This window comes from Elephantulus edwardii, unplaced genomic scaffold (assembly GCF_000299155.1).
Source record: "Elephantulus edwardii isolate Elephantulus edwardi_28Jun2011 unplaced genomic scaffold, EleEdw1.0 scaffold00344, whole genome shotgun sequence".
NCBI lineage: Eukaryota > Metazoa > Chordata > Mammalia > Macroscelidea > Macroscelididae > Elephantulus > Elephantulus edwardii.
Genome location: NW_006400094.1, coordinates 1,076,004 through 1,089,473, shown reverse-complemented (window position 1 = coordinate 1,089,473; position 13,470 = coordinate 1,076,004). Strand labels below are relative to the sequence as shown.

General features: G+C 45.2%; 1 protein-coding gene across 4 annotated transcripts in view; it reads right to left on the bottom strand.

Annotated features, from left to right (window-relative positions):
- NLGN4X (neuroligin 4, X-linked) overlaps nucleotides 1–13,470 on the bottom strand; it is a 341,308-nt gene that overhangs the window by 270,877 nt on the left and 56,961 nt on the right. The window contains exon 3 of one of the 4 annotated variants that reach the window (XM_006901779.1): nucleotides 3,405–3,448. The exons of the other annotated variants lie outside the window; for them this stretch is intronic. Within the exon in view, the coding sequence (XP_006901841.1) occupies nucleotides 3,405–3,448 (44 nt within the window). The remainder of the gene's footprint in view (nucleotides 1–3,404; nucleotides 3,449–13,470) is intronic. 4 annotated transcript variants of the gene reach the window in all.

The window sequence follows — 13,470 nt, the reverse complement described above, 5'->3', positions numbered from 1 at the left end:
GTGCATATATCTGCTTGGATGGCAGACATGGTCTCTCTGGGGTATATTCCCAGTAATGGGATTGCTGGGTTAAATGGTATCTCTATTTGCAATTTTTTGAGAAAGTGTCACACCGCCTTCCACAATGGTTGCACCATCTTACATTTCCACCAACAGTGAATAAGAGTTCCAGTTTCTCCACATCCTCACCAGCATTTGATGCTTGCTGTTCTGTTAAATCTTGCTATTCTGACTGGGGTGAGATGATATCTCATAGTTGTTTTGGAAGCACAATTCTTTACCACTAAGCCACCAGAGTTAACGACAATGAGTAGAGGTGTTTTGGGTTACTCTTTCTCTGGCACTGTTAATTCACCTTAAAATGGATTAAATTTCACTGGGGTGTGTGTGTGTGTGTGTGTGTGTGTGTGTGTGTGTGTGTAGACAGACAGACAGTCAGAGAGGAAGAAAGTTACACAAATGTTCTTATCTTTCGATCACATTGTCCCTGTGAGTTGCCTACGATTTGACAGCATTTAACAACAGCAGCAGCAACATACAGAGAGTAACAGACTCTTTTTTCTTTTTTAGAGTAATACACTCTTAATGTTTCTGATACATGGAGAAATGCCAGACATTGTCAATGATTTCATGTATTACTTGGATCCACAATCAATACCCAAGCAAAGAGCAGTCCAGAAGTCAGAACCCATGCTGCACTGAGAAAATCTGCTGCCAAAGACTTCTACAAGTTTTAAAGAGCAAGGATGTCTTTCTAAAGACTAAGGTTCTTCTGACCCAAGTTGTGGCTTTGTTAATTGCTTCCTAGGCATTTGAAAGTTGGACAAGGAATAAGGAAGAGTAAAGGAGAATGGACACCTTTAAGTTGTGGTGTTGGAGAAGAGTGCTGAATAACAGATGGACTGCCCAAAAAAGCCCCCAAAACACCAAAAATGCAAATAAGTCTGTCTTAGGGGAGGTGCAAGCAGAGTGCTTCTGAGAGGCAAGGATGGTGAAACTTCATCTCACTTCTTTTAGTGCATATTCTCAAGAAGAACCAATTCTTGGCGACGGATATCATGCTGGGAAAGGTGGAGGGTCAGAGAAAGAGGAAGAGTCTCAAGATGGATTGTGGCGACCACAGTGGCCTTGAGAATGACAGAAATGGTGAGGATGGGGTGAGACAGGCGTAGGTTCAGGTGTTATTCACAGGGTGACTATAAGTTGTCATCAGGTCAATGACCTCTCAAAAAAAAAAAAAACCAGTGCGTGGCATTTCTAACAAAACAATGCACTGTCTAAACGCAGAGTCAAGAGAAAAAGCTAGCTTACTGGTCAGAGAGAGGATGACGGACACCATACATTAGAGTCCTCGGTCACCCCTCAACTCTGGAGGCTCAACTTTTAGGCGACCCGTAGATCTATAAAATGATTGATAAGACTGGGAAGGCTATCATTCCTTAGAGCAATCAGTTCTCTAAGACAGAAGAGGAGTATTTTCTTAGGAACAAAGCTCAGAAGGATGAATGGAAATGTTAAAAGCAACTGGGTGAATGGAGAAGGTACACACAGGGAGGGAATGGGAAGGATGTTACACTGCGGTGACTGTCACAAAATGTGTATGCATTTTTGACAGGAAACTCACAGAGCTATGTAAATCTTTATCTGGATTGCACACAAAAATGTTAAAACTATACATATTTTTTTTAAACTATACATATTTTACAAGTTGGGATGAGATTGCTTCACAACCCAAGCAGCTTCCACCAGGAAGATGCAGTAGTTACAGGAATGAAGAATGTTTTCTATGTATGTCCCTCTGGGGTGGAGTGAGGGATCTGGGATAGAAGAGTCTTTAAATGGCTGTGACTATCCCATCGTGACAAAAAGGAGAGCAGGATGCAGTTTATTGAGGACAGGTTATAGATAGAGAATGACAGATGGCCGTGGGCTGTCCGTCTGTCGCCCCTTTCAGCAAAACGGGAAGGGACAAATTCAGAGGCACTGTGCTGTGCAAACGTGCTTATTTTGAAATCTGTTTTCTAGAAAAACAAAATTGCAGGTGGGTCTCGGTGTACCTCTGCCTGGAGATTAAAAAAAAAAAAATCCAATTTGAAAGAAATGCTGAGGGAGAATGGCAAGATATGAGGTCAATGGTCTTCTGTGAAATTATTGTTGTTGTGGACCATCAAGTCAGAGCTGAGCCATAGCTGACCCTCCAGTGGGTTTATCAGAGGCGGACAGTGGTCATCCTTCTCCCACGGAGCAGCTGGTGGATTTGAACCCCAGCAGCGCAGACTCTGGCTCCAAGTGGATGCTTCCGGAGACTTCCCAATGCTGTAGAACACATGCAGGAAGGAGACAGCAGATCTTTCTCACTGGAGGCTGCTGACTGGATCCGAACCACTTACCTTTGGGTTGGCAGCACATTAGACCACTGGAGTACTTGTAAAATAGAACATCGATGCAAAATTGATTTATGAAGAGTGAGTGTGTGTAAGAGAGAGAGAGGAGAGAGAGAGGAAGAGGGAGGAAGAGAGGTGCAATACAGAGAGCACATGCAATCAACTGCACCGGGAAAATCTATTGTCAGGGACCTCTCCAAAGTGCTAAAGAGCAATGATGTCAGTCTAGAGACTAAGGTGTGCCTGATCCACACAACAGTCTTTACAATTAGAAAGCTGGAAAATGACTAAGGATGACAGAAGAAGACTCGAGGCCTTTCAGTTGTGTGCTGAGATGAGTATTGAACATACTATGGACCTCCAAGAGAACGAACAGGTCTATCGTGGAGAGGGTGAAACCAAGTTGCTCCTTGAAGGCAAGGATTTTGAAGGTCTATCTCACTTACTTTAGACATGTTGCCAGGAGGAACCAGTCCTTGGAGAGGGACATCATGCTTGGGAGGGTAGAGGAACAATGCAGGAGAGGAAGACTGTGGATGGAGATGGACTGACACAGATACTGGGGTGATGGGGTAAGTGTATTGGAGTCAGTGAGACTGACTCAGGACAGGGCAGACTTCAGAGCTATTTTTACACAGGGTCACTATGAGTCACAGGCGACTCAACAGCACATAACAACAGCTGAGTAATACAGTCAAACTCAAGCTCATTGCCTTCAAGTGGGAAATGACTCATAGCTGACCTTCCCTTGGGTTTCTGAGGCTGTAAGTCTCATGGGACGAGGTCTCCCACTTTCTTTTTTTGGAGCTGTCGGTAGACTGAAACAGCCAGAAAGGGAAAACTTTTCAGTCACCAGCACCACGCCCACCAGACTACAGCACTCAGAGTTCTCTCATCATCATTCAAAACACAAATACATCATGGATAGTGTGGGGGCTGTGACTCCTAGGGACCCCCAAGGTGTCAAAAGTAGAAGTGAGGCCGGAAGGATGGTCAGGGGCTCACTGTGGCTCCGTCGACTTCCAGGCTGTTCTTCTAAGGTATCAGGGGATGGATTCAAACTGCTACCTTGCAGGTAGCAGGGAAGCATGGGAAGCCCACAAAGCAGGGAGCCATGAAGAGCACACAGTCCAGGCTTCTTGGAGAGGGGGGTCCACTTGCAGCGAGTCTCATGTGTCATCACTGCTGTGTGCTGTGCTGTGCTGTGTGTGTGTGGTGTCCCCACACCCAGTGCCTTGACAGATCAGAGGAGAGATCTCCCACAGGTACGACCTGAGCCCATTTATCGGCAGATACCAGCACAGAAGCTACCTTTTACAGTCCCAAACTGCTCTTGCTTCTTTTCTATTTCTCCTCCTCCACAACCCATTTCCATCTTATGAATCAGCAATTTATTCCGAGAATCAAAAATACTTGGAAATCCAGAGAGGCCATGATTTTGCCAAAAAAGAGAAGGAACACATTTTTTACCTGTTAACGTCCTTGAGACCCTGGTTCGCAGAGAGCTTTTACTATTTTATTAATGAACAATCTATGTATGGTATAAGTTCATAAACTGGGCTCGAGGTTCAGGCACACTTCCTTCTCATAAGAAAAGGCTTAGTAATAATTTTTTTTTAAAAAAACAAGCCTTTGAAAGACTAAGAAGCACAGCTGTATGCTAACATCCATTGGAGTTGTCAGGAGAGCGACAACCGGTTTAAGCAGATGCTTTAACTGTTGTAATCTAGTAACACCAAATCGTAGATTTAAAAAAGAGTACTGATCCTCATATAGGTCTTCAGTTATTGCCGAGATGAAGTCCCAGGGTCTCTGTGAGTTGGAATGACCCACTAGCAGTTAGTAACAGTAGTAACGGCCATCATTATGAGCTGCATCTCAACATGAAGATAACAAAGCTCTTCACCTCTGGAGCAAAAGGCAACATGATGAGGTGGAGAAAGGATGGATGTGATGATCAAGGATTTCATTTTTCTTGGATCTACAATCAACCCCCACGGGAACAGTAGTCTAGCAATCAGAAGTCTTGTGCTGTTAGGGAAATGTATTGCCAATGACTTTTCCAACGTGTTAAAGATCAAGGATGTTCCTTGAAAAGACTAAGATGGCCTTGATGCAAGCCATGATGTTTCCAATTGCTTGCTATGCGTCCATCAGAAAGCTGGACAATGAGTAAGAATGATGGAAGAAGACTAGATGCCTTTGAGCTGCAGTGTTGAAGAAGAGCACTGAACATCCCACGGACGGTCAAAAGAATCAACAGGTATGTCATGGAGAAATTGCCGCCAGAATGCTCCTTGGAGACCAAGATGTGGAAGCTTCAGCCGACACACTTGGAGCATGTTGTCCAAAGAGCCTATTCCTTGGAGCGAGACATCATATGGGAAAAGATGTGGGTTAGAGAAATTGCGGAAGACCCTTCACAAGATGGCTTGACACAGTGACTTTAACAAGGGACTTGCGAATGATGGAGAATGGTTCAGGATATGTCAACTTTTGATCCGCTCTTCCTACGGTTGCTATGAGGCATAGTTGACTCAACCATGCCCTAAAAATCAGAACAATGACGCTTAACAAAGTAGAAAACCTCATGATTCTCCTGAGGAGGGGATGGTGGGTTTGGACCCTTCACCTTCCACTTAGCGCTGTGCCACTAAAGAGAAATCAATATCTCTCTCTCTCTCTCTCTCTCTCACACACACACACACACACACTGCCACACACCCTTGATGAGATTTCCAAAGCTGTAAATCTAACCAGGACCACACTGCCTCGGATGGATTCAAACCACCAACCTTTTGATTCACAGCCTAACATATACCAAACTACCTGAGCTACTTCTGTCTGTCGGCTGTAGTTCCGTGGACTCTGACCCACCGTTGACGCCAGGTGGACACCAGATCTGAACCCTGCCCTATTCCGACAGATCCTCACCACGTCTGCCAAGCTCAAGGCCACTGCTTCAGTCACTTGGTGCATCCGTCTTGTTGGGGGTGGGGGGTGTCATCCTCTCTTGCTGACCATCTACTTGAAATGCGCATGCAGAAAACCTAAAGATGTTCTCTGTGCGCAAATGCAGGTGGGTTCATCAGTTTTTAGCATTACAGGGCACTAAATGAATAATTAATGATACTGTTGTTTTATGAATAATAATAATGTTATTGTTAGGTATCACAGAGTCATAATCATACAGATATGACTCATAGCTGCCCCTCTGACACGTTCCCAGAGACAGTTACTCACCCAGGAAGAAGGTGCCTATCTGTCTCCCGTACGGCAGCTGGCGGCCTCAAACCGAGTCCCTTCGGGATTGCAGCACAGCTTCTTGCCACTAGGCCACCAGAGCTCCCTACAAATTACTGTTATTGTTGCTATACTATTATTGCCTAATTGATGTTAACAGGGAAATAGATGATCATCTTCCTCTAACTGCTTTTTAATCCCAGCACGATCCTTTGAAATGGGTCTCAATAATCACAGGAGGGGTCTGTCAACACGCTCACGTGACAAAGCTCCTCTGACAGGCTGAGCAATGGGAGGCGGATGGGCAATCTCCTCCCGAGTGATTCATTGCCTCTGAAAATTCGCCAGCAGGTTAGCTGTGGGTCAGTTCTGATTTGACAGTACACCACCACCACCACCACGACAAGCACATTGTTTGATAGGATGATTTTCTCAGGGTTAGTTACACACCATCGTACAGGGATGTTACCCAGATCCAGGTCTTCAAAGGCAAGGAACCTGTGGAGATGACTCCACGTCCTTTGGAAACAGAGGATGGGACTCTTGGTTGTGTCGGAATCAGCAGTGCCTCGGGGTGACGCCGTGTACGTCACAGTGACACGCTGCAGGTCCAGTGTCACCTGGATGACAGGCGCAGGCCGAGGCCGCTAGGAAGGCTGCTGTGGCATCTGCCCCATGGAGGGCTCTGTCAACCGGATGTTGGCTCCTGAAGACACTGCTGCTGGTGAGGGAGCTTGGCATCCCTGCTGACCCGGTGACTACTGGGCACCACCACTCTGAGGACATCTGTGATCATCAGGCCACATGTCCATCTGTGATCCCAAGTGAACCAGAAGAGTGAGGGCTTCAGGGAGGTCTCTGAGACATTTCCAGAGCTAACAGACATCAATCAACGCTTATGGTCAACAGCAACCAAGGAATCAAAAGACGCACTGTACGAGACAAGTCAGCTGTCAGGGGCCTCTCCAAAGTTCTACAGAGCAAGAAACACACTTTAAAGACCAGATTCAAACGATGTTGTATTCAAGTGATTCCCAGGCTCCTGAAAGGCAGACAAGGGATAAGGCTGGCTGAAGAAGATCGAGGCTTTAGAGCAGTGGTGTTGGAGAAGGGCACTGACTATCCCATGTGCCCTGGACTTCCAAAAGCACAAACAAACCTATCGTGGAGGAAGTGCAATCAGGGTGCTTCTCAGAGGCAAGAATGAGGACACCTGGTCTCACGTATGTTTGGCAGATTTTCAGAAGATGCCAGTCTTTGGCCCCAGCGTGACGGGAGCATGGGGAACAGCAAGACAATCACCCAAAAGAGTGGCAGACACACCGAGCGGGCACACGCTGCAGGAAAAGCAGCAGTGAAAGGTTTTCTCCACGCAAGATTGCCACAAGACCCTCAATAGGATTAAAAAAAAACAATTAACAATCACTATGGATTAATAAAGTAGATCATGCCTGTGTTATGGTGGCTTGTGTGTTGCTGTGACACACGTAGTGATAACAAAGGGATTTCACAGTCAGGCTGGGTCACCCACAGTGGTCAAGTTACACAGCAACGCTTGTGAGCAGAGATTAACCAAAAGGACTGGTGATCAATGACCCAATATGAACCAGTAAAAAGCCAAGTGATGGTCGCCAAGGTTGATGGCTAGAGAGATGGAAGTCAACCGTGTCTGGGATGGAATGCATTCACGTGTGACTGAAGCTATGATTCATCCCATCCTGCTGGGAGGGATGGACAGAAGCGTGTGTGATGCCTACTCTGCTGACGGAGCAATAGTTGGGGGTGGAGAAGACCGAAGAAGAATAGATACCATTCAATTACGTGGTGTTGGTAAAAAGCTTTGAACAGCCCACGGAATGTCAAAAGAACAAACAGATAGGTCTTGGAGGAAATGCAGCCAGAGAACTCTTTAAGAGGCAAGGATGGGGAGACTTGGTCACATGGTCAGGAAGGTCCAGTCATTGGGAAAAGACATCATTCTGCAAGAGGTGGAGAGTCAGAGAAAGAGAGGGAGACCTTCAGCAAGATGGACTGATGCAGTAACTTAACGGTGGGCTGGACAATGGTGGAGAAGGAGATGAAAGTATAGAATAGGGTGAGGTTGATCAGAGGGTCACGACCAGTCATAACTAACTCGATGGCTTCAAACAACAATCAGAATTGTCTTATAATGTTGCTCATATGCTGCTATGATGGTATGATATTTCCTATCATATCTCATAGCTCTATATCATATATATCTATGTGTGTCTGTCTGAATATCTGTCTGCTCTCTGTCTCTTGCTCACGCTCTCTTGTGTGCTCTCTCCCTCGCACGCTCTCTCATGCTCACTCTCTCCCACAAGCTCTCCCTCACGTGCGCACTCTCTCTCGCTCTCTCTCCCGCACGCTCTCTCCCTCGTTCCCTCGCACACACTCTCTCTGGCACAAGCTCTCACTCTCTCTCCCTCACGCACTCTCTCTTGAGCCCGCTCTCTCACACTCGAACTCTCTCTCACACGCACTCTCCCTCGTGAGCGCTCTCTCCCTCTCACTCTCTCTCTCCCACAAGCTCTCCCTCATGCGAGCTCTCTCTCGCTCGAGCTCTCTCTTGTTCTCCCCCCTACCTCTCTCATATCTCAGTATGGCATCCAGATGAAGAAACATTTGACCATCTCTTTGCAGAAATTAGCAAAAAAAAACCACAAACAAACCAACCCAAAAACCTAGAAATCACAGTATCTGCCTATGCAGTTGATTGTGGGGACGGCGAAGGACTTGGCCGCATCTCCATCTGCAAGGTATGGCGTTGCCAGGCGATGAGTTCAATTCAATACCAGGAACCACCACCACCAAAACATGTCAGAAAAAAAGCAACGTCAAGTGAAAGAGCTTCATGGATTCTTTCAGACTCAGAACACCCTTCATCTAGCTTGATCCCCTCTCCAAGTAGAATAAGGGAGGGAGGAATATGTGCAACAGTGAGTGAAATTTAAAAAAAAAACAAAAACCACAAACATGACAAAACGCAACTCTCTCAGACAAACACAATTAAATTCCATTTAACCTCTAATTTTCAGCGGTTTCTAAAGTTAAAGATGTTTCTTAACTGTCACCCCTGATGTTTTGACAAAGTGGTACAGGATGTTACATGAGGTCTGAGCGCCTTGTAGGAAGGAGAAAAAAAAAAATCAAAAAGCTCTCCATATGACATGCTTAAACTTAAGCAGATCCCTTGGGGATGAGGGGACAGCACTGTAAATATTCATTAACTATTCAGAGAACAAGGTGGTACTTTGTTGATTAATAATTTGTCTCAAACGAAGGAGAGCTGTGCGTAAATGTATAAAGATGGTTTCTCACAAATGAGGGATAACAAGACACTACCTGGGCACAAAAAACGAGAATGAATTATTGGTGGGGTTTTCCGCATCCATTTCCTGGATCAAATAAATACATGTCCAGTGTCCAGTTGTGTCAAGTTTTCTGTCCCACGTGACGATTTAAATGAAGTAGATGCTAAAGCCTGTTGCTGTGGGATGCGACCTGGTTGCTTCAGGCTCTGAGTAGTCCCAGCTGAAAGAGAGAGGAGCCTGCCCCACTACAAGGCTGTGTAGGGAAGAGTTCCCCATCTCTTTCTCCCTCAGAGATGCTGGGAAGGTTTGAACCACCAAGTTCTCTGTGAGCAGTCAAGCTCTAAACCTGGCATGCCACCAGGAACCTTAGACAAAGGCACGGCATTAGAGGATACCTCAAAGGCTCATGCTTGGACAGATGGAGCATCACAGAAGGCAAGGAAGACCTTCGAAGATAGGGACTGACACGGTGAGGGGAGCCAAGGGCTTAAGAAGTGCAGAGACATGAGGAAGGCACAGGATTAGGAAGGACTGAGTTCTGCCATCCATGAATCTGTTCTGCGTTGGGGAAGACTGAATGGCAGATAATAATAACAACACCTACACAAAATACATAGTTCACAGCAATGTCGGTCAACAATGAACAAGTAAACGGATGGGCCAAGACAAAAAGCTCTTGTACAGATAGATACTCTGCTTTCAGAGAGTGTATGTGGCCACCTTTATTTGTGGGGACCATTCCTAAGCGATGGGGGAGCCGGACACCCCCAACTCCTGAACGGTAGGCCATACACTGAGACTTCTTTCTGAAGGTCAAAGTAAGGATATGAGAGATCAATTCTATTTTCATATAGGGGAGGTCTTGTGTCTTAGTGGATAAAGAGATACCATCCCTCCCATGTGATTTACCGCCTCTGAAAACCCGCTGGAGGGGCCGCTAGGGGTCAGTTTTGACTCAAATGCAATGAGTGGGTGATTTCCATGAAGAAAGAGATGAAATGGTTTGCACTCATTTCAGATCCTATTGTCCAAGAAGCATCATCTGAATTCTTTCTTTTTCTGGTCCGCAAAATTTTCTTTTTATTCCACACTCCCCTGTAGTGCACATAAGTTTTAACTGAAAATCTGAGATGTGGTTATGGGCAATTGAGTCGTCACTAAAACTCACTGGGACCCTCTAGGTCTGGGTAGAAGAGCCCCATAAAGTGCTGAAGACTGAGAGTCGTTACAGCAGCTGACTGCCTCGTCCTGTCTGCTGACGCGTGGATGGGGCATGCAAACCGCTGACCCTTCAGTGTGCAGGCAAGCTCTTAAAATACAAGACCACCTGGACTCGGAAATAATTTACTGAACAGAAAGATCTGACAAGTGGGAAACAGTGAGCAAAGTCTTTATGTTTAAAGGAGATCAGCTTACGTTTTCACGTTGACTAGATATGGGAGAGACAGGAACGTCAAGAATTTACAGCTTTTCAACAGCCTTCAGATCCTCGGACAATAAAAACAGACCATTTTATAGAGCCTCTTGGATGCCTTGAAAAGGCTTTGGATTCAAACAGAGAGTAAGGATTAATCCAGGTTATAATATGCTTATTGCTTCTAAAAAAATAAGAGGAAAATGTGGGATCTACCTAACAGATGCGCTGGAAAAAATCCCTTCACATGTGAATTAATGTAGATTTGAATGGAATGAGAGAAACTTCTTGCCCAAGGAATTATATTCTCCACATTTCCAGGCTTTCTTTTGGTCTACTCTTCAAAGATATCGAAGACCCATAGATTTTTTTAAATGGCTTTTGACTAAAAAGCGCTCTCTCTCTCTCTCTCTCTCTCTCATTGCCGTTGAATTTAAACCAATTCAAACCTGCCAATAAGTATACAGAGGCCATAATCACGTGACAGGAGACTGCCCATCTTTGTCCTGCAGAATAGCTCTCAGAGAGACGTGACCTTCGGTTAACAACACAACTCCCTATCCACTAGGCCAGGAGGTCACCATAGGGACAAATTCAAATAAAGGGCTCAGCCTACACTAAAACCCACAAAATGTGTGAAGATGTGCCCTCTTTGTCACTAGGAGAGGCAGACTCCTTTGCAGTCAAATCCTGTGATATACCCAGAATGAGGCAAAGACCATTGTCACTGAGGTGAAACTTGGATTTCATGAAACGAATTCAATGCTGGTACTCATTGCTGATGCAAAAAGGTTTGCAGACGCTGTAAATCACAAAGCAGGAGACTGCTCCTCTTTGATCTGTAGCAGAGTCCATGAGGAGCTCGCCAACAAAAGAATATCTTTGAAGGGAGCTCTGGTGGCCTAGTGGCAAGAAGGGGCACGGCAACCTGAAGGCGCATGGTTCAAATCCTCCAGACACTCTGCTGGAGAAGGAGGGGCACTCTGCTCCTGGGCCAGTTGGATCTGATTCCACAGTACACAAAAAGAGTGGGGAGGGGGAAAAAAAAGGACTATATTTGAAGTTGATCTCTTTCCATAAAAAATGACAGACACACATGTGTAAATATGCATACACACCTACCCGTCCCACTGTAACTCTGAATAACTCGGAATGTGAAACACAAATATTATCTCGTTTATGTCTACGCGTCATGATTATAGGAATCAAAGGGAAGTAAATTAAACAGTAAAGCATATAATTCTTTTCTCAGCAAGCCCCAAAGTACCAGCCCATCTAGTTGTTGTTGTTGTTTTTTAATTTAGGTTGTTTATTTTTCATTTCAATGAACATCTACAGAGATTTTGGGATTCCATTCATTCATTGTTGCACCCTTCTCCCCGCACAAACCCCTCCCCCCTCCCCCCCATTTACTCCTCTCCTTGAAAAGCAAAAGAAAAACTCCCTCATTGGTACACAATCCCCCCCACACACCTCCCCAAACCCCACCCCCTAGCCCCCCATATAATCCACTCTGCAACCCTCACTGCATACTCCTACGATAAAAATAATGCCCTAAAATATAATACTTTTAGACTATTCTCTCCCCCATAGACCTCAATGCCGTAAACATATTTCATCCAGTTTTTCTCAGTCTTACCACCACCCCAATGCCAGCCTCATTCTACAACAGTGGCACCATATACCATTTGTCCCTTTATGACTGAGATACCTCACTCAGCATAGTGTCCTCCAGTGTCACCCATTTTGAATAATATTGCATGAGTTCCTTGTTTTTCAATGCAGCATAGTATTCCATTGTGCGAATATACCACAGCTTCTCTACCCATTTGTTTGTTGATGGGCAGTTAGGTTGTTTCCAACTCCTTGCTATTGTAAACAAAGCCGCGATAAACATGGGTATACATATATCTACTTGGATGTCATTTATGGTCTCTTTGGGGTATATTCCCAGTAGTGGAATTGCTGGGTCAAATGGTATCTTTATTTGCAACTTTTTGAGAAAGCGCCACAATGCTTTCCACAGTGGTTGCACCATTTTACACTCCCACCAACAGTGAATAAGGGTTCCAGTCTCTCCACAACCTCGCCAGCATTTGTTGCTTGCTGTTCTGTTAAATTTTGCTAGTCTTACTGGAGTGAGATGATATCTCACAGTTGTCTTGATTTGCATCTCTCTCAGGGCTGGGGATTTTATGTGGCTTCTAGGTACCTGAAACTCGTAGGGACCTACTAACAGCAGTCTGAAGGCCACCCTATCCTGAGCCAGTCTCACTGAATCCAACACACCTAATCGTCAGTTACCATGTCAATCGGTCTCATCCGGGGTTGTCTTCTCCTGTGCTGTCCCTACACCCTTCGGAGCACGATGTCCTCCTCCAAGATCCTGTTCCTCCCAGCCACACGCCCAAATTATGTGATTTGCAGCTTCAAAATCCTTGCCTCCAAGGAGAAACTTGGTTTCACCTTCTCAAAGACAGATCTATTTGTTCTCCTGGGGTCTATTCTGCAGCACCACAATTCAAAGGCATCGATTCTACGTCTGTCATCCTAAGACACTGATCTGTATTTGATTGTTAAAGGAGAAGCTATTCCTTAGAAAGGGACAGCATACTTGGGAAGGTGGAGGGTCAGCGAAGGAGAGAAAGGCATCCAATGAGAGAGAATGACACAGTGTCTGCAGCCATGGATGGGCTCCAGTGTGTCCGAGGTGAGGACGCAGGATAAGCCAGAGTTCAGAGCTGTTTTTCATAGGGTCACTCAGAGTTGAACACCAATCGACGGCCTTGAATAACATGAGTATATAGGACATAGACAAACTAACTCGAAAGGATTTCCAAGGCTCTAAATCTTTATATAAGCAGACTACCTCTTCTTTCTCCCAAGGAGCAGTGCTGGGTTTGAACCGCTGACCCTCTCCTGAAGTTGTGTATTTGAGAGACAAATGCCAAGAGAAGGAGCAGCTTTATCCCCAAGCAGAGATAAAGGCATTGTGGCAAGCATCAACTAATCCAAAAACATAGAAATTATACAAAGTATCTTCTCAGATCACAATGCCACAAAATTAGAAATTAATAACAAGAGAATAAAGGAG